General features: G+C 32.7%; 1 protein-coding gene across 1 annotated transcript in view; it reads left to right on the top strand.

Moving 5' to 3' along the window:
* LOC106614477 (DNA fragmentation factor subunit alpha) overlaps window positions 1-22,269 on the top strand; it is a 67,795-nt gene that overhangs the window by 34,674 nt on the left and 10,852 nt on the right. The window contains exon 2 of the mRNA XM_014230245.3: window positions 9,430-9,648. Coding sequence (XP_014085720.2) covers window positions 9,430-9,648 — 219 coding nt within the window. The remainder of the gene's footprint in view (window positions 1-9,429; window positions 9,649-22,269) is intronic.

Below are 22,269 nucleotides of genomic sequence, written 5' to 3'. Positions count from 1 at the left end.
AATTCTTTCATTTGTAATCATTTGTAATCATTTTATGCAAGCAAATATTATCACTACTTCTCATCGAAACTTGTATAAGTAACGAAATCCTTGAAATACCAAACTATTTTTAATCCCCGAAATATTCCACTTATTTCGCATACTTTCAAATGCAAACAAGTTTCGTAGCTTTAAATGCTAATCCCCACATGAGTTGTACCAAGAATTATCTCCACTTTTCCGGAATATTTTGGCGCATCCATGCAACTCACTACCCAGTGCGGCTATTAGCATAGCCGACGACTGAGGCGACGAGCAGCAGCGACAAAGGACGAATGTCAGAGTGAAAGCCGCTGGCAACGCTGAAAATAGCAAAGTTTAAGCGACGTCATGTATGGAATTTGCTTGCGCTTGTTGTTGGCTCGCATTCAGCACTATAAATATTTTGTTGCATAAATGAAGTTGCGACTGCGTATAGACGCACACACATACGAAAACACAACAAACATTCACGTGCACTGCATATTTTACTGTATGCGAACATTTTTTATCTGCCGGAATTACAGTGGCATGCAACACAACTGAAAATAAAATTAAATAAAGTCGGAGCGGGCGGCAGAGGGGAGCTAGCGGAAGAAGTAAACGTCAGTGCAGGTTAATACATATATGTATATTATATAGTTTTTTGACAACTAAATGCAGACCAATTTGTTTGTAGATAAGTCTTACGGATGAAATTTGTTAAGGATTTTTACTAGCTGTGGTAGGAATTAAGTTGATATCATATACGAGTATACATATATAGGTACGGATATGCACTTTTTATGCAAAACACTTTTAAAGTTTAATAAATTTAAGCGCATTTAGTCTATATAAATATTAGCAAAAATTCTGGAAAAATTTTGTAAAAGAAAATATGCTTTATCTAAATTAATTTGAAAAATATTTTTTTATTGCGTTGCCAGTTAATTTATATGCGTTGAGCAGTTTCAATATCGTGTGCGTATAAAGCCGTAAATATGTCTACAAGTGCTTGGTTTTAGGCAAAAATAAATCTGAGTTTTTGTTGATTGCCTCAAAATAGTTTGCATAAAAATGAAAATCATAAAAATGCTGTTGCTAAATGAGAGTTTAAGAAATTTTTTATAAAACTATGATGTGATAATGTTGCCAACCTATTAGAAAATAATATTTAAAACAAGAAATAATTTCGGCCGCATCATAGCTATAATACCCTTCACAGGTGTGTCTTTTATTTCATAAAAGAGTATAAAAATACTTTTTTCTTGATTTTGATCGATCAGTTTGCATGGCAGCTATATGCTATAGTTGTGCGTTCCAAACAATTTTTTCGAAAATTATAGCGATGCTTAGGATTATAATCCATGCCGAATTTCTTGAAGATAGCTCGTCAAATAAAAAAGGACTTGAGTTTGATCGATCAGTTTATATGACAGCTATATGCTTTAGTTGTCAGATATCGGCAGATCCGACAAATGAGCAGCTCCTTGTAGAAGAAGCGTGCGCGTGCAAAATTTAAGATCGATATCTCAAAAACTACTCCACTTCTAAAAATTTCAAAGAAATATGATGATATTATATTTAAAATGGCTTTCCTTAAGTTACGAAATATTTGCCGCTGGGTCTTCTCTGAGATTTTTCAATTCATTTAGTCGGACAATAGAGCGATTTTCTTGACGGAATGGCGCTATGAAGACGCCAGACTAAAAAGATGTATTGGGTGACTTGATGCTATTTGAAAAATTCCATAAGTTTAATTCAATCCCCGAACATGTAGTTGGTTTTTTGCGAAAAATTGTCTTGGCAAAAGTGCCCTTGGCGGTTTTCTTTATTTTAGCTTTTGCAAATCGTTGGTCGCTAGCAAAAAATCAGCATTGTTTTATTTCTTGTGTCTTGAAACTAATAGACATGACCATATAATCCATTAAACCTTAAATAATACAAACTTATTATGCTATTCTGATATTTTTTTCTTCTGCGAAAAAGTTTCAGACGAAAATAATATTTCAAGATTTCTACAATATGACACTTCAAGTAAGTGCTTGTAGTATATTGCCATGTTTATTTGTCATGATTATTTGCTGCTTTCGTATTACCTCTGTTGCCATGTACTATGTGTGTTCACTGCGTCTCAAACACATTTCCAAACTTAAGTGCTACAAAATAACTTCCACTGTGGCAGGCGAAGTGAGACAATCATATAATTTTTTACGTTTACTTTCAGCAAACTAGCATGCATAATTCTCACATGTTGATGCAATACTTATTTACAATGCCAATAGAAAAGTTTCTCTCGCAAGATTCCATGTGTTTTCCGGTAAAGGCAAGTGTCAGCGAAAAAATATGAAATCTTGGTTATAACAAAAATATGGAAAAATAGGAAAATGCTAAAAATAATAGTGAGTAGCAGAAAAGTTTATGGGTGACTATGCGTGTAACATTAGTTGGCTAAGAATAGTTGTACTCGTATGTATGAGTGTGGTCGTTGTTTTTCTCTCCTCGGCATGCTTGAATAACTTATGACAGTTGTGTGAGTTGATGTAGTGGAGTCATAAAATTGTGATATTATTCCAAGTCGAAGTCAATAATGTCGGTGATCATCTGTTACTTTGTGAGAAGACTATAGTTGGAGGTGATTTATTAATGGTTAGATTCCCCAAAGTGCTTGAGCTCGCTGCAGTGCGGTGAATTGTGACTGAATTATTTCTGAGCGCTCAACTTTTCTCACTACAATATTTGTCAAGGTACTTATTTGATTGTATTGCTGCCGTAGTTTAGTTGTTTTGAATGTATTGGAATTGTAAATTCTTTAGACAAATTGATAACTAAAAATAAATCGAATACAAAAATATTTTCTCATAACGGAAATTCTGGAAAATATATTTAGATTTGCGTTAAACACATTTTTCTGGTTTTTTCTTGCTTAACGATTCAATGACACACAAGATTATTGAGCAATTTCCGAACCTTTAGGCAATTGCGGTGAGAATTTGGGTTCCAAGAAAAAAAAAAACAAACATCATGTCCTTGTAAGGCAAACTTTTTTATTTGACAAGGTATCGTCACGACATTCGGCATGAATAATCCAAAACATGGGTACAATCTCCGAACAAATTTTTCGAATCGAACCACTATAGCATATAGCTGCCATACAAACTGACCTGTTAATATCAAATTCTTGTATGAGGCAGCCTTGCAAAAATTGTTGGAAATATTGTTAAAAATAATCGTTAGAAACATTTTTAGAAACAGTGTTTGACAAATCGGTGGAAATATTTATAAAAACATAGCTGGAAACAGTATTGGAAACATCGTGTGAAGTATTGTTAAAAAATCGTGGGAAATATTTTTGGAAACATCGTTGGAGAATTTTTTGTTAGACACATCGTTGAAAACACTGTAGTAAAAACCGTTGAAAATTTTGTTAGGAATAACGTTGGAAAGTTTTTTGGAAACAATCTTGGAAATGTTAGGAACGCTGTTGGAAACATTGTTAAAAACATCGTTGGAAACAGTGTTGAAAAATTGTTTGTAAATATTGTTGGAAAGTTTGTTGTAAACAATATAAGATAGATCCTTGGAAATATTGCTGGGAACATCGTTGGAAAGATAGTGTTAGAAAGACAGTTACAAAAATTGTTTAAAATAGCGTTGCTCTCTTGAAAGTTTTGGCTACAAATGTAGGTCTAGCTATTTTAAAAAAATACAAGATTTCTTCAGTAATTGGAAATTACATGTCTTACTACTATTTATAAGACCTAAATGAAAAGATCTTGCTTTGAGATGTTTTAAGTAGTTTTCTATGTATTTTGGAAAGACTGAGTCCATATTGTTTGTTGAAAAGATTTGTTGGGATTCACATAACAGAAGCATTATTAAATAAACTATGAATATTTCAATTTAGCAAGCATTTGTTTTTGTGCCTTTCTTTTGCAGTATAAATGAAGAGCAAACAAAACTAATTTGTATATAGGAAGTAAATTTGTTATTAACTACAATTTGGTTTTACAATTTTTTATAACAGTTATCACAAATAATAAGAAATAGTCCTTACTTTCTTTGAGAAAATTAATTGCTTATTTATTTAGCTGCATTTCTTTCTAAGAATATTGTTTACATGCACCCACTCTTGTTTACTACAACTCGCGTTGCTCATACCACACGTACGCCTTTGTTTATGCCATTTTTCAGGCTGCTGTACACTTCTCTTTGCATTGTTACACACATATATCTACAAGTATATATATATACATATATATAGCTGTATGTGTGTATATTTATATAACGAACATTATTATTATATAAAGATCACACAATTATCATTGTACTGTCTGTTAACGGTACAAAAAAAAAATATTTAAGGAGACCAAAGCAAATAATTAAATAATTGAGTAAATAATGAGTGAAATGATAATGAACTGTCAGCGGCAAATTTCCATAGAATCCAAGCTACAAATAGAGAAAACACAAATAGAAAGGTAGCATAATAAAATTGTTGTTCGTTATGCTATCAAGTAGTGGGCGGAATGGCAATGGGTGTGTGCGTCTACACGTGTCAAATGTTGGTTATTGTATATACTCATATACATATTTGTGTGTATCTTTAGGAGCAGTATAAGCTTGTTGTTTTGCTGCTAATTTTTGTTTTTGAATTCGAAATATTCTATATGAAATGGAAATATTATATAAATATTTTATATTAATTTATTAAAATTTCGAAAAGTTTTCATAAATATTTTTTGTTTATTTAAAATGAAAAAATTTTAACACGAAAAAAGTTCGGTTTCAAATAAATATTGTTGTTACACAAATGTGCTTACAAATCATAACAGCTCAATTCACGTTTAATTTTGATGCACGCGTAACTAAAAGTTATTCCATTTCAACTTTTTTACAACAATTTTACCTCCAACCTTTATGCCCACATGGCAGAAACATGCCTAAACGTAGCTGTACTCGGAAATTATCTGTCTGCTGTTTATTTATTTTTATGTTATTCGCATTTCCATTTAGCAAATACATTTTACTTATCGTAAAAACCAAGCATAAATATTTTTATAAGCCATTGCCTTCGGGAATTCACCTTTTATGTCATTTCAATTACTCATACACCTGGTTGAACAGCAGGTTTTTTGTTTTGTGTTTAGTTTGTAAATATTTGTTTGCTGTAATGAGACTCATACTCTCGGAAACCGGTAAATATTATATGCATCTGTTTTTAGGGCTTGTATAGTAATTTGTAATTTTAATTTCTAATTTGTAATTGGTAATTTGTAATTTGTAATTTGTAATTTGTAATTTGTAATTTGTAATTTGTAATTTGTAATTTGTAATTTGTAATTTGTAATTTGTAATTTGTAATTTGTAATTTGTAATTTGTAATTTGTAATTTGTAATTTGTAATTTGTAATTTGTAATTTGTAATTTGTAATTTGTAATTTGTAATTTGTAATTTGTAATTTGTAATTTGTAATTTGTAATTTTGTAATTTATAATTTGTAAATTGTAATTTTAATTCGTAATTTGTGATTTGTAATTTGTAATTTGTAATTCGTAATTTGAGATTTGTAATTTGTAATTTCTAATTTGTAATTTGTGATATGTAATTTGTAATTTGTAAATTGTTATTTGTAATTTTTAATTTCTAATTGTTATTTTGTAATTCGTAATTTTGTAATTTGTAATTTTAATTCATAATTTGTGATTTGATTTGTAATTTGTAATTTGTAATTTGTGATTTGTAATTTGTAATTTGTAATTTGTAATTTGTAATTTGTAATTGTTAATTTGTTATTTGTAATTTTGTAATTTTAATTTGTAATTTGATTTGTAATTTTAATTTGTAATTTGTAATTTTTAATTTTAATTTGTAATTTGTAATTTGTAAATTGTTATTTGTAGTTTGTAATTGTTTATTTGTAATTCGTAATTCTGTTATTAATATTTTGTAATTTGTAATTTTAATTCGTAATTTGTGATTTGTAATTTGTAATTTTGTAATTTATAATTTGTAATTTGTAATTTGTAATTTGTAATTTGTAATTTGTAATTTGTAATTTGTAATTTGTAATTTGTATTTTGTGATTTGTAATTTGTAATTTGTAATTTGCAATTTGTAATTTGTAATTTGTAATTTGTATATTGTAATTTGTAATTTGTGGTTTGTAATTTGTAATTTGCAATTTGTAATTTGTAATTTACAATTTGTAATTTGTAATTTGTAATTTGTAATTTGTAATTTGTAATTTGTGATTTGTAATTTGTAATTTGTAATTTGCAATTTGTAATTTGTAATTTGTAATTTGTAATTTGTAATTTGTAATTTGTAATTTGCAATTTGTAATTTGTAATTTGTAATTTGTAATTTGTGATTTCTAATTTGTAATTTGTAATTTGTAATTTGTAATTTGTAATTTGTAATTTGTAATTTGCAATTTGTAATTTGTAATTTGTAATTCGTAATTTGTAATTCGTAATTTTGTAATTTATAATTTGTAATTTGTAATTCATAATTTGTAATTTTTAATTTGTAATTTTTATGTCTAATTTTTAATTTGTAATTTATAATTTGCAATTCTTAGCTTGAGCCAGGTCAAATCCAAATCCAAGAGCTAAGATTAATTCATTCGCCTAACTGTCGCATTTTCGCTCATTACAATGAGATTATGTGATTACTTGTTAATGATTACTTAAAGCAGATATTCACTGACTCATAATCAGAAATGAAGTAAAATATCGGACGGACACCATAAGCCATTGAAGCCTAATTTTTCTACTGCTGACCATTCTAAATTCAATAGACAGTCATCGTATGATTACTACGACTGCTGCTTGCGCTTTCTGCGCCAATTCGCCTCGATTATTTTGAGTGCGTAATAAATTGTTATTATGTGCTCTAATGGACTTTGTTATCTCTATTCAACCTTGTAAGCCTTGTTTGTGAAGCGCAGATAGAAGCAAAATGTAATTACAGCCAGCTAATTTTGGCATTGTATTGGAGATTGTGGAAACCGAAAGCGCGCTAATATACATACAAATTAGAAGCGGCAATTGTTTTGTTGTAGAGCCTTGGAGAGTGTTGCCATAACCGACGAACCATTGACATTTGTGGCAAGAGGACTGACTGCAATTATGAATTTTTTGTTGAAAGTTTTCTGTGTATGTGTATATGTATGTCTATGTGCTTGTGTTTGTTTGTGTGGTACTGTAAATTTTTTTCTCTTTGGTTGTTTGTTTTGATTGTGCTCTCTTCGCTTGGGCCGAAATTGCTTTGGCATGTGTCCGCCGCGTCATCGGGAAGAATATCGCTCCGTTGTTGCCACACAGTCTAATGCGTGCAACATGTGTGGTTCTTGTGGTTATTTGCAGTACTATTGGCTTTCGGCGAGCGGCAATGAGACTATTTAAATGCAGCAAGCTATCGTGTTAATTTAAACGGAGGACGAATTTTTCGAAGCAAATTAAATCTTTGTGGTTTGGAAAGAAAATAATGCTGCCAAATGAGTTTTAAAATATATAAGTGTATGCCTACAGCAGAAGAAAGAAAAAAATGGTTACTTTGTTTGCACCGAAAATATAATATCATTATCAGATCTTTATCCTGATTTTGAACGCTCAATTTGTATGGAAGTTATATGCTATTGTTGTCCAATATCGGCGGTTCCGTCAAATGTGCAACTTCTTGAGAAAGAAATGCTGTGTACATTTATACAGACAGACGGGTCATTTATATATTAATTTTGAGGCGTCTTTTTGAAGCGTTTTCTTCTGGGTATTACAAACTTCTTGCCACAAATGCTTTGTTCAGATTTTCTTTTGGTTATCTTCGTACCTACAAGATAACCTAAATTTACTCTCGCCATACCTCTTTACATCGATTATGGTTTCACATTGCAAATTAGTCCTCTCCTTTCCTTGCTACATCCATAAAATATGGACCCTGCTTAATCTTAAATATCATTTCGCATTTCCGTTTTGTATTTCCGTATAAATCGCGCTTTATTTACTTTGCAGCTGCACTTTTGGTCGCATATACGCTGTATTTATGCATTGTACAAATATTTGTTCGAGCCGATGCTACGAAACATATTTGTAAATTTATATGTTTATGTAAGTAAGCCCTTTTGATCAATCTTCAAGCTATAAATTTCACATCACTACCACTACAGCGAATGACTCTTATTGGCAGTTTGATTAATTGTTATGCCACAAACATTTCGCGCCGATGAGGTGGCAAAGCGGCAGTTCAATAAATGGTATAACTTAAATTACGTTGCATACTTTCAGGCTTCAACAGATATTCGATAGCTGAATATAAAGAGGATATTTGTGTGGCTCATTAACGGCGATCAATTAGGTCAAAAGTTTTCCGTTGCTGTGATTTCATGGTGGATTTGTTGGGTATTTTTAAGGGAGTAAAAAGGTACATTTAATTTTGGGGTCCTTCAGAATTTTTATTGTTTTTAGTATACAATATATGTTTAGACATTAATAGTCTGCGACTAAAGAAGTCAAGAAAAATTGCCTAGCGCGCTGTCTGTGCCGTGAAAGTGAGTTATAAGGACGCAAAAGCTTAACATATCCGAAAAGCTTCGACAAATCGTGCTAGCTTTTCGGATATATTACAATTTTGCGTCCATAGGTGGCGCTTTGGTTTATGTATGTCGTTGAACTTCTACTAAAGCTGTCGTTTTGAGGATCCTGTCAACTTAAAGTTTAGACCCAGAAGCAAACCGGGTAATAGTTAACATCACTAAGAAATCGCTTTAATATAATGGGCTTTCTAAATCTTTGACTCAATATGGTGCTGAAAACAGCCACTCTGTTGTTGCAGAATGGCGACATACCAGAGCAAGTTACAAAATTCTTCGAGAAGAAATCTTTCAATACGAGTCTAGTCTGCAGACTAGGTCCAGAGAAGAAAAAACGTTTGTTTGTGTACTTTTAGACTTTTTTGAAGCTTTTTGTACAGTAAATTAAATAGAAAAGACTTTAAGCTTTGGCCACTCTATCATATTCTTGCGGCATTTCCTTCTGCCTCAGGCTCACTTTTTTGCCGCCTAATACTATTAAGCACTTTTGTAATGGTTCTCTGCTCTTTTAGACAGCTCTGTAAATCAAACAAAAGAAATGTATGCTCTAGTTACTGATTCAATTTAAATTTGCTTACTTGGCAAAGCAGTGAGTAAGACGAAGATTAGTTGAAAGCGGAAACAACAGAAAAAAAATGATTGCAAAAAACCGTTGGGTGCTGAAATGAGCTTACATGTAAAGTGCTTTTCGAATAGCACAAAGTTGTTGTTAGGTTTCGACGTTGCAAAAATATTCAGATACAGTACATTTAATTTTGGTATAAATTCTAAATCATAGTTTTTAAGAAATGTTTAAATTTTTTTTAAATATTATTAATTTATATACGCTCTCTTGCAGATCAAGGATGTGACGCGCAATATCAAAAAAGCCGTTGTGGCTGCCACACTGGAGGAATTGCGCTCAAAGGTAGCTGAAAAATTCGATCATGTCGGCGATCAGCCGCCAACCATACATTTGGACTCCGATGGCACGGAAATCGATGATGAGGAGTATTTCCGTACGTTGGATGAGAACACAGAGTTGATTGCAGTATTTCCAGGCGAACATTGGATTGATGTAAGTTTGGAGCGAAATATCGATATTCATTTGAGTTTTGGAAAAAAATAAATTTATTTATGTTTGGTAATAAATTTATACTATTTTTAAAATTTAAATAATAAATATTTTTTTACATAAAAAATACGATATTTTTAAGTAAAAATTGTTTAAAAACTAATTTTTGTTTTGCATGTTACGTAAAGTTTGCATTGAAAATGAATTTTAAATTGAATTAAAATATGAAAAAAAATATAAAATGTGTTTATATTAATTTATAAGCTAATTTAAATATCTATTATAAACTAATTGGCAGCATAGTTCTTCTACTAAATTGTCTTAAAAAAATAAAAGCTTAATATATTAACAATTTCAAATCGAATCAGAATAAGAAATAAAACATAAGCAATATTTATACCCCTAATTTGCCACGCATTTTGTGAAACCTAGAGGGAAACATCGGAGTTCCTACAAAATATGGATATAAACGGTCAGCTTGACGAGCTGAGTCGATTGAGTCACATTCGTCTGATTGTCTGTTTGTTGTATATACGCGAACTAGTCCTTCAGTTTTTTAGATATCGACCTTTACGCCCAAATGTAGGCAACAACAAGAAATTGAACAATTTCTAAATATAATTTCAAGCTCTGTTATATAGTCTTTTTAAATATATACAACATATATATTCACTACTTTATTAAATTTTTCTGAAATTTGTTACATTTTCTGAAATTTTTTGAAACAAAAAACAATTGCCAGTTCGCATTTTCGACAGATTGGGACACCAAATTAAATATTTACCCTTTTACGTTTAGGTAATTGATATAGGGTTTTCGAAAAAAAAATCTCTGGAAACTATTTCCAATAAAAACGTGGAAGTATCATATGTTTCCACTGTTTAAGTCTTCTATCATTTTGCGAGTACTAGGTAGATCGGGAAGCAGATTCAATGGGCAATTAAAAACTTTGAGCAACTTTACTAATGTGTGGATTATTTCGAATACAACTACATTTTTGAATAAATACATATTTTATTTCTGCTTTTAACCAACGGAAAAATAATGTTTGGTCCACGCGAACTTTTCTCTCTTATCATTTATTTAACTATATGCCTAAATGTAGGCAATGGTTTTTTTTACTAAGGCTGGTTTACTTCTAATTAAAAATAGGAAAAACTTTAATAACTATTAGGTAAATTATTCGCACAAATGGAATGTAAACTATTTTTAAATAAATACTTACTTTAGTTCTAATTTTAACCACCCGAAGAATAATTTCTCACATTTCATCATCTCTACTTGCCTTTATATCACTCATATTTATTTTATAAATGTATGCCTAAATGTAGGCAATGTTTTTTGTTATCAAGCAAGCCACCTTTTTCTTCTAATTTTTGCTACCACAAAACAAAAAAGCCTTAACAGCTTTTGTGTAAATGTTTCGCTGAAATGGTATTAAAGTTTAAAATATCAGCGCTAACTTAACTTTCTAATTATATATTGAAAGTTGTTGCCTACTGCTCAACCGGAGCCTTCCCAATGCGGACGTGCTCTTTGTCACTTTTATCGTTAGTATACTTTTAATCTGCTAAACTTTTACCTTGCACGCCAATATTCATTTAGTCGGACAGTTTCAGACAGTCAAAGTTGTTGCACGTTGCACTTTTTACCTGAACGTACCACATATTTTTATGCTTCTCCTACCTTTACTTGCTACCCACATACTTTCCAATACGTTGGCAATATCGATTGTCGCCACCTTCTCCTCGTGCTCATTTGCTCGGCTCTATTTCCTGCTGTTTGTTTTTAAGTACCAACTCACAATTTTCCTGCTACTTGCACACATTTTTAAGTACTTTCTATCAAGCAAACAAAAAAAACGTTCACATTGTTCTACAATTTTATGTAAGTACTCGTATATAAAAAAAAGCAGCAAAAGAACTTACTAGTAGCTTTTGTTTTGCATACTTAAAGGCGCTAGAACGTTTGTCTGCTGCTTTGCACTTGATTTGAATCGCATGCAATGCCATAAACTTTGCTCATTCATGCTAAACTTGTAGCTCTCTCTCTGCCATCAATTCTCATTGTTCTCCTACAATATTCACTAGTCGCCTGTGCGATTTATATTACTTCCTTGTCTTTTATGTTATAGTTTCTCTAACTGTTGTACTTCTTTATTTATATGCATTTGTATTGCTGCTTTCTTTTTGTTGTTGTGCTGCCACTTATCGTTTCGATCTAAAATTTCATTTTAATTTGCCAAAGCACTTAATGGTATCATTTGCAGTTGTCTTCTGTTCAACTTTTACCTTCCATTTTGTTTGAAAGTTCCGGCTTTGCTGTTGCCCGCATACCGCTAAGTTGTCGCAGTAATTTTTATGTGCACCGGCTGTAACTGGCTGTTTGGAAGTACCAACTTTATTGATTTATATATCGCATTCATTGCATCGAGTTTCGCAGTCACGACAAACTATGGTATATTCGACAGGCGTGGGTAATTCGATTATTTGTAAAAGAAAACACACAAAAAAAAGCAAGCAAAAACGTTAACGTCGGTTACCTTACCTAATACATTTCACAGATGCATTTTTTATAGCATAGAAGGGTATGAAAAGGTCTTTATCTTGAGTTTGGTCGTACAGTTTGTACGGCAGCTATAAGCTATAGTGGTTCGATCAGAACAATTTCTTCGGAGATTATAGCAATGCCTTGGGTAATAATCTGTGCCGAATTTCGTGAAGTTATCTTGCCAAATAGAAAAGTTTTCAATACAAGGACTTGAGTTGGATTGGTCAATTTGTATGACAGCAATACGCTATAGTTGTCCGATATTGACTGTTCCAATAAATGTGACAGACGGAAATGGCTAAATCAACTCAGCTCGTCACGCTGATCATTTCTATGTATATGGTATATACTTTATAAGACCTCCGACGTTCACTTTTGGGTGTTACAGAGATCGTGGCAAACTAAGTATACCCTGTACAGCGTATAAAAAGCGAAAGAGACAAGCAAAAATAGTTGTCTTCATGTGTTGTAAACAAAGGTATTTCCTGCTTTCGTTCATGGTTTTGTACATATTTCTTTTATTCATGATATGTAACCAAGAAATATAGAAATAGAGCTTACGTAAGCTTGTTCCATAAGTTTTTAGAGTGAGTTGAACGTATTTTTCCACGTAGCCGGAACTTTGACTCACGATTCACATTCTATGTAAACGAAACAGCTCTTGAAGTTGCAAAAAGTCAAAGCTTAAACATTTATTTATATTCTCGATGTTTGAACTTTTTATTCCTTATTCCAATTTAAAAATTGTTTTATTTTATTATGAATATAATAAGCTTATCAAATGATCTATATGCGACGAGTGCCACACGAATCTTATTTGCTTTTGTGTTTCTTATGGCTATCAGCTCGAATGTAGGCAACAAACCTCTATAAAAGTGTTCATATTGCATAATGCCGGAAAATTCCGCAGCACCAAAAAGTTCAATTTCAAACAGTGGTCAGCATGACAAGAACTGTGAGAGTGTGGATTGAAAGTAAACCAACCCCGTGAGAACTTTATATGTAATATTTATTATTTCGGAACCTACTTCTTTCTCTTTATAACAATTGATATATTTTGTTTATATTACCATTAAAAGACATGGATTGGGTACTCAAAGGCAGTACTATACGGTCTTTAAATTTCTATTTATTTTATTAGTACAATTGCGCTATGAAATTCCGAATCCTAGTTAATGAGTTAGGTCAGTCTAGGATTTAAAAAAAATTGAAAACTTTTCTTTTGGTAAAGCATACTTGCATCAAAACTTATAATTTAATTAGTAGAATAGTGAAGATGTTTATTTACTTCCAGATACCACTAGTTTATAGAATCAGAGGCATTTGTATAAATAGATTTTGAAGATTGGTACTGTTGCCGCTATTTTGCACCATTATAAATTTTTGTAGGCATCCAAATATTGTATATATGTCATAAAGTCTGAAGGAATTTTAATAATCAATTAATTATATAAATTTTTTAATAATAAATTTTTTTTGCTCCCAGCATAAATTGTCAAAGTTTGCCTCTTTTTTTTAACTTTAGACTGGCATAACCATAAAGCTGTCTATAAAAGAACTCGTTGCCGAAAAATATACACTGTTTAGTTAACTTTTACAAGGAACAGACCACGTTTTCCGGCTACAAAAATATCTAATGGCCTTTCAGCAGATTCGATTGCATATATTTACGAGCTATTTCAATTGGTTTTATTGGCTAGTTTGCAGCTGCTTGCAGTTGTTGTAAAAGTTTATTTACATTGTTTGTAATTTCCTTTTTTTTTGCTTTGGGGAAATTAATTTGCATGTTTTCTTTTTTTTTGGTTTTTGTAAATGGTTTTTGCCAAATAAAATCTAAAAGCAAAAACAATATTGTCACTCTATGAAATTTAGTCTCATTGCTTGCTGTGCAATTAATTTCTATGCTGCAAGATATTTTGTCAACTTCGAAAGTTCGACTGTCATAAAATTCATTGCTTCATGTACTTATGTACATGCATACATATACATATGTACATAACATATTGTTAGAGATTGTTTGTTAGAAGTGTTTTGTTGGTTGCATATAATTGCCATGTATTGTTTGCGAAAATATGTCAATGAATTTTTTATTGAGTTCAATATTAAGTTAACTTTTGTTTTTGTTATTAAAGCTAATAACTTTGGCCAGTGTTTGCAACATGAGTGGGATAAAAAGTTGATATACGTAAATTTTATTTTGATTCTGTTTTATCGTGTCTTCTCGAAATGCAAATGTTACTCACTTTCAATCAAAATTCTTTCAATTTTTCAATCATTTGCGTTTGCATTTCTCAATAATTTTTATTTGATTTACGGGAATTTCTAATGCCTTCTCCAAGCACTTTCAATATCCACTCAGCGCGAATCAACATTTCGTATTCACTACTTTCAAGTTTTTTATATAGGGTGTGCCAATGTTTTAGGTTCTTTCAAAAATTTCAAAAAAATGTAGTCAGGGGAAGAGGTCTAGAGAATTATTGCGACAGTAAGATATCAGTTCTATTTACTGTGTAATTCTATAGCATAAAACGTATAGAAATATCTTTATCTTGATTTTCGATCGATTTTGAATGGCAGCTTTATGCTATAGTGCTCCGATTTTAACAATGTGTGCGGATATTGTAGCGTTGTCTCGAACAATAGTCCGTGCAAAATTTATTGAATGTAACTTGTGAAGTAAAAGAGTTTTCCATAGAAAAACTTGGTTCAGTTCGGTCAGTTTGTATGGCAGCTATAAGCTGTAGTTGGCCGATATAGGCGGTGCTGACAAATGTGCAGCTTCTAGAGAAAGAAGGAGCACGTGTGAAATTTCAGATCGATATCTCAAAAATTGAGGAACTTGGCGATCAACAAAATCAGATTTTAGAACTAACCTCTTCATCATAAAGCAATTTATAGTTTAGTTGTATAAAATGCCATTTTTTACAGCAAGTCTTAATAGCTCAGTCTGCCAGTCAGTAAACATTAGCATCATCATCATCTACAACGCACCCTGTATTATTTTCCATTATTCAATATGCGCTCATAGCTCAGCAGCTGAGTTTGAATTGACATTATTATGGCATATTTTATATCTCGTATTTAAACTTTTGAAATCTATGGGCAATCGTTGGCGGTTTATGGCTTCATTTCACTGTGAAATTTTAAGAAATTTCTTTTTTATTACAATTTTTATTTGGAGTCCAACTACGGAACGCGAAAGTCTACCCCATTTGCTGAAAAATCTTTGGTCTAACAATTAAAGAATGTTTGTTGAATGAAAACATCGCTTTATTCGACATTTTATCCACCTATAAAAATGCTCTTGTTGTAACGGACTTCCAATATTTCTATGCCAGTCCGATAGTTGGATATACCAGTTTCCTGAAGATCTTGTTTAAGACTCAGGCAAATAATGCCTGTGAAGAATGTTTTCTCAGTCTTAAGCGATTAGTTGATATACAAAAACAACAACCTTCTAGTTGTCTTTAAAATTCTTAGAAATTAATCAACTTTAGTTTCTATTTAATAAGTACTCAAAAAGGTTTAATCCTCAACTATTTTATAAATAGAACATTTAGGCTTTAAGAAAAATTATGTTATTTGAACCAATACATATATTATAGTATCTCACATTACCTTAAAATAATATTCCATGTATAAGTAAAGTTAGCTTGTTAATGTTTTTATAAATAATCTTACGTAGCTGAACATAACTGTATGCGTGGCCCCTGCAACTACTAACAAAAAAAGCAGCCACATTGATTTGATTATTATATTATATTTTCTTTTATTATTGCGGTTTTTGCTAGCTAAGGAATGCCACTGGTGAAAAGAATATGTAGTAATGCATATACTTGTGTATAAAATATTGTTAAATGTATAAAATTATATTGATATACAAGCTTAATGACATAAATGCTTGTACTTGTATAGTTGTTGCTATTTTCCAGTTGCGTCACAGCGGTAGACGTGAAAATGTTCCCCTGAGGGGATTACAACGGAAAAAGTGTAAACTTGCAAAGATTTGAAGACTTGTAAATACTCTACGTATGTATATACATTCATCTGTAGATGCATGTATGAATATTATGTTAGTGGTGCTGAAGTAAATTTTTATATAAATAAAACTAGTTATATACGGCTGTAGTTGGGACCAAAACTAGTTGCAATTTTAATTTTATGCGAACAGAGCCTATAACCTCAAAATCGAAACTTTTTTAATAAGGCAGAAAAAATTTTGATGAAGATTTGTGCAAAATTTCAGATCGATATCTCGAAAAATGAGCGAGTAGTTCACGGATATACCGACAGCTGGAAAGACGGACATGTCTAAGTCACGCTGATCATATATACATACATATATATATATTATACTAAATAGGGTTTCCGAGGTTTATTTCTCAATGTGGCATACTTCTTGCCACGAGGACTCTGTTCAGTCGAAAAAAGTGCTGTTTAACTTGGCAACCAACATTCAGCGGACTGCCGATTGCCTTTAGGTTCGTATGAATGGACGTATGTCTCAACCATTCTCATAAATCAATGGTGCAACTCGAAGCCGAACACCTTAGCTGTTTTGGTCTGTCGTCAAGTTAAGATATTTTTTGTGTGACGCAAAATCTTGGTCAGTGCAAAGACTTTTCAGCATATGTAGTGAAAACGTGATGATAACGGAAGTAGAAGTTCTTTGTAGCATATATGTATATTAGTTATGTGGACGTAACTATTCCAACCAATATATATATGTTTTTCTATAAAGCTCTATGCATATATTAAATAATATTATAACTAAGAGTGCATAGGAGATTCTTTAATTAATACTAGGTTTCTTTGTCTAGCCGTTAAGGTTATTTCAAAGAATATTCTTGTAACACCAGCAATATAAGTTTCTAACCATCGGATTACACAATTCAAAATGAATTATGACTTACAAAGTTATATACATATGCATATATATACACCTTATACACATGTGTATGTTTGTGCATGTTCTTTGTGCTTGTAAATTGTCAAAAAATTGTTATAAATGAATTTAGAAATTCAATTACAAAATTGTACGTTTACCAAAAGTCTTGAGAGAGCAAAAAAGCGTTGCTGCAAAGAGTTATAGGCAAACACACCGTGCTCTCAACAGTAAATATATATTAGCTGTTGAGTGTGTATTCGTATGCTTTTTATACCCTGAACGGTTTACATTAAGTTTGTCACGAAGTTTGTAAGACGCAGAAAGAAACGACGGATACTCCACAATATGACGAGCTGAGTCGATTTAGCCATGTCTGTCTGTCTGTATATACGCGGACTAGTCTTTCAGTTTTTGAGATAAGAATCTGAAATTTTGCAAATGTTCTTTTCTTCCCAAGAAGCGGTTTATTCGCTGTCATTCAAATGGACCGAATAACTCAAACCCTATTATGAAAACTGTTTTATTTGACAAGATATCTTCATCAAATTTGTAATGGAGTTTTGTTCAAGGTAATGGTACAACCTTCGGATATATTATTGAGATCGAACCACGATATCATATGGCTGCCATACAAATTGACCGATCAAACTCAAGTTCTTGTAGAAAAAGTCTTGTATGGAAAACTTTTTTATGTAACAAGGTATCATTATGAAATTCGGCATAGATAATTGTCTAAAACAATGCTACGAACTACGAAGAAATTGTTCAGATAAGACCACTATAGCATATAGCTGCCAGACAAATGAAACGATCACAATTAAGATAAGGAACTTTTTATGACTTTTTTGCTATAAAAAATGCACCTGTGAAGGGCATCATCATAGCTTCGGTGTAGTCTAAGTTAATGATTTTTTTTCGTCGTCTTCTGTTTGCACAAATTTCTTATGTGTATGCGCATAAAGTTTTGTAACTTTTACGACATTTTATTCGGCTGCCACATGTATGCTATGTGGTACACGGCATATAGTATAGCGACTGTAAAGTGCCGCAAGTAAGAAATCAACCTCAAGCTGCTGTTTGTAAGAGTTTATATGTGTGCATTTAGCGTTGTTGTTGCTAAAAGTATTTAACCTGTTTGTTTGCGCAATAAACTTTGTAATAAAAGTGACAAGCCAGCAACAGACAGTACATAATTCAGGTAGGATTTTTACAGTTCTCTGTAGCACTGCATATGCCGTTGCCGGATGAAATATATATTTGTGTGTGTATGTAGCATAAATATATGTTTTTAGTCCCGCAAGACATTGCCATCCGTTTCCTGCATCTTCATCTTAATGTGCTCACCACTCTTTGTCGGTTTTAATTTCCTGACTGTCAGCCAAGGCTACACCGATATGCATATACACCCCAACGGATGCGCTTAATATATATAGTATAGCTTAGATACATACATACATACATATATACGAATTTTCTTTGTAAAAAGACATTGCCAAAGCGCTGACATTTGCACGCACAGCTCACCTTTGAGTTTCGGCTTGCTTTTTATGTTTATTTCAATTATTTCGGTGTTTTTTCATATTTTTATGCTTGCTTCCTTTTCGAAAATTATGTTTTTTCCTGTTGTTGTGGCAACAAATTTCGTTGGGTTATTTTTGACACTTGAGGCATATGCATAGAGGAGAGCGCAGCTTTTGTGGTGGCTGCTTTTCTTAGCTTCCTTTTGACGATTGTCTCAACAGCAGCAGATCCAAAGACCCGTTAAGCCGCCACGGCGTAGTAAAGCGTGGAATTAATCAAGCGAAGTTGGGTTATCATTACGACATTACTTACAGTGCCATCGAGAGAAATATATAAAATTTCGAGAGGACAGGTAACAATAAATCAACCTCGAACTACGGCCTCTCCAGGCCCACGACAGTCGGGTCTAACTAAATCAGAATGGACGCGGATTTAATACGTAGTTGATGTTCGCGAACAATCTCTTTTGGATAGTCCTTCAACAGAATTCTTCGAAGAGCTTTATATTCACAAAATTGAAAAGGTATAGTGGTTAATATCCAGAGCATGTTCGGTAGCTCCAATTGAGTAACAAAATGAAATGTGATATCCATAAGTTTTTCAAAAAAAAAAAAAAAATCTCAAACGAGACACGTTTTTATTACAAAAGAGGATATAAATATTTAAAATTTAACTTACAGGAGTAAGCTTGAACATTACTGCCTACAATAATAGCATTGGCTTCGGTGTGGTTTTAAACTCACGTCTTACTAGATTGATCTTAGCCGTCACGTATTTTATTGTTATTATTTTGGAGAGCCCTTGTCGGATGATTGCATTGTCTGCTTCTCAAAATCTCTCTTATTCTTACTCACTCAATCTTTTTTAGTTATAAAAGCAGTACATTAGGTACTATGATTTAAGTTCAAATTCTTTTCGCGTTCTCTCTCAACTACCTTTTAAGTAGTCTTCAAGTCTTTTTTTGACTTTCATTTTTTTCGGTTTCCTTTCATTTCGTTGTTGGTTGTCTACTTCAGCGTATTTAATACTTTGCTGTTGAATTGTAAGTGAGTAAGTGACTTTCTTCAGCTTAGTTTGTTGTCGACAATTCCTTCGTCAAGAGCATAGCAGCATCACTATGTACTCGTAAAAATACCTATAGAGCTGAATTACATACCTATACCTAAAATGGCATTTAAACGTTTTGGAGGTTTCTGCTTGAATTTTTTTCTGCGCCACTACATTTTAGTAAGCTTATGAACAGTTATGTCAGTTCTTATTTATTTCGAATATACCACCAACTCTTCTCTTTTGTGTTAGTAGTTGCCTCTTACTCCAAGTTTTCTCATGCTGAGTTGTTTAGGTTATTATACTCATCAGCTTCTCAACTTTGACGCATTCTCTAACAGGTTTTTTTTTCTACAAGGCATTCTTAAGCATTTTGTGCAACAATTTGCGGTTTAAAGCAAGTTTCGAGAAAATTCTTTGCTTACTTCACCCTTTTTTCGTTTCTTTCCTTGGTTTAGACTTCTCCTCACTTACATATTTATTCTATAAAATTTGTCACTTTGCCTTCCGCCTTCTCTTTCTTTTTTCGTTGATATATTTTGACAGTTGTGAGTGCCAAGTGTCAAAATTAGTTAGATTTCAAGTGAAAACTGACATTTGCTATAAATAGCTGAATCTTTAAATATTTGATAGGCAATGTGAACATTTTCTTTCATTCAGTAGATATTTAGAAAGTATTTTTCATATTAAGTCCACTCGATTAGCAGATTTTTGACCTCAGTACTCACTACCATCACGAGGTTTTTCAATACATAAGCTGAAAAATTTGCTACAAAATTCCCTGGCGCATTTTGTAGTATACTGTTAAGCACACGGTCTATAGGTGTAGCGCTAGAACGCAAGATGACAACGAAGATCCAACTCGTTCCCACTCCAACGTGAGCGGGACAAGCGTACCCCCCTTTCTAGATAAGCGGCTTTACAGTTTCCAGTGATTTCGCTACTTCTTCTCCTAAACATATCCTTCGCCGGTATGTAAGTGGAGAAACAGCTACCAGGAATAGTCTGTGCGACGCAGTGGTCCAAATTTTCAGGGATGGAATTGAGGGGGGAGAGAATTTCAACGTGATCCTGTTTCGACCCCTTCATATGACGACAATATCCACGTTTGCTATGTGTAATGGCATTAAGTGCCATTGTTGGCGTTCAAGCTTCTCAGCGAGTGTAGCCTTTTCGAGCGCCCACCACCAGATGAATATCCCACAGACTATTATTGGGTTGGTCTGCGGATGACGGTAAAGTCAAAGTCGGTAAAGACGGTGTCTTTAAGAAATGACGATAGGATGATTATAGGGGGGGTCTAAAATCTGAAAAAATCGATGACGTAATTTATGGACGGCCCCTAAGCTCCTTCTATTGGCACAATTAGATACTACGTTGAGGTCAAGGGTACCTAGCATTTGCTCGTTGATGGTAGTTAGAAATTGTCATCTAATCAGAAGACCAACGTCGACAGCGTAGGCTGTCACCCGATAGCCTCGTTCTTCTAATTCTTTAAGTAGGTCGTAAACTACCAAGATTCAAAGTACTCCACCCTGCGGGGTGATCCTGTTAATTTTTCGGGATGTCTACGTCCTTTTTGCCACAAAGTAGACTATATATGAGGTGCTTGATTCCACCTCAAAATTTTCAAGGACTTTAATCATCGTCTCCGTCACATCGCTGAAGGCCCCTCGATGTCAAAGAATTGTGGCTATCCCAAATTCCCTGTGCTTAAGTGTCATGACATTCTTTCATGCAAAAGATAGAGACTGACCTGCCTTTTCTGTAGGCATGCTGAGCCCTTAACAGTTTACGCCTCATTATTCTGCTCCTAATATACAGATTCATGAGTCACTCCAAAATTTTCAACAGGAGACGAGGATAAGGAAATGGGCCTATTTCTGGCTTTCGGTATAAACGCCACCTTAACCAATCTCCAAGCCTCCGGAACATGGCCTAATGTAATGTTCGCGTAGATGGGGGCTAGCCAGCTGCATGGCACCGTGAGTAGATTTGCCACTCTTACTATACTTTCAACAATAAAAAATGTTTGAGCAGCGTTGTCACCTTTAAGAGAAATTCAATATTGCAAGCTGTTTTTGAAGAATTGCCAACCTTAAGTAAAAGAGTTACCATAACTATGTAATTAGCGTTTAATAATTAAAAAAGTTATTCACACAATTTTTTTTTTAATGTCTTAAGCTTTAGGTATTTCTCTTTGAAAGCGAAAAATTTGCTTGGAAACTTCACCACTTTCTTCCGCTTTGTAAACGAAAACAAGTAAATAGCAAGTGAAAATAAGTTGTACAACTTTGAATAATAAAAAATTAATAAGCCAAAAAGCACCAACTGTACATATTTCGCTTGAAGTTTTGCCCGTTTGTAGATTTACTATGTCTTACGAACTTTCGTGTAATTAAAAGCGGCTCAGTAGGAAGAAAAAATGAATTACAAAGTAAAGAGGAAAAGCGAACGTTGCCCAAAACCAGACAAAAGAAGTGAATTTCCTATAGTAATTAAAATATTTTCATCGCGTGCCTTTAACTTGCGTACTTTGCGACGCTTCTTCGTGCGTTATTTTTTTTTTGCGATTTTTGCCGAAAGATAAATACTCAATGCGAGTGCAGGCGCTGCTA

This window comes from Bactrocera oleae, chromosome 4, assembly GCF_042242935.1.
Source record: "Bactrocera oleae isolate idBacOlea1 chromosome 4, idBacOlea1, whole genome shotgun sequence".
NCBI lineage: Eukaryota > Metazoa > Arthropoda > Insecta > Diptera > Tephritidae > Bactrocera > Bactrocera oleae.
Note: the sequence above shows the minus strand (reverse complement) of the source record. Positions and strands in the feature narration are given on the sequence as shown.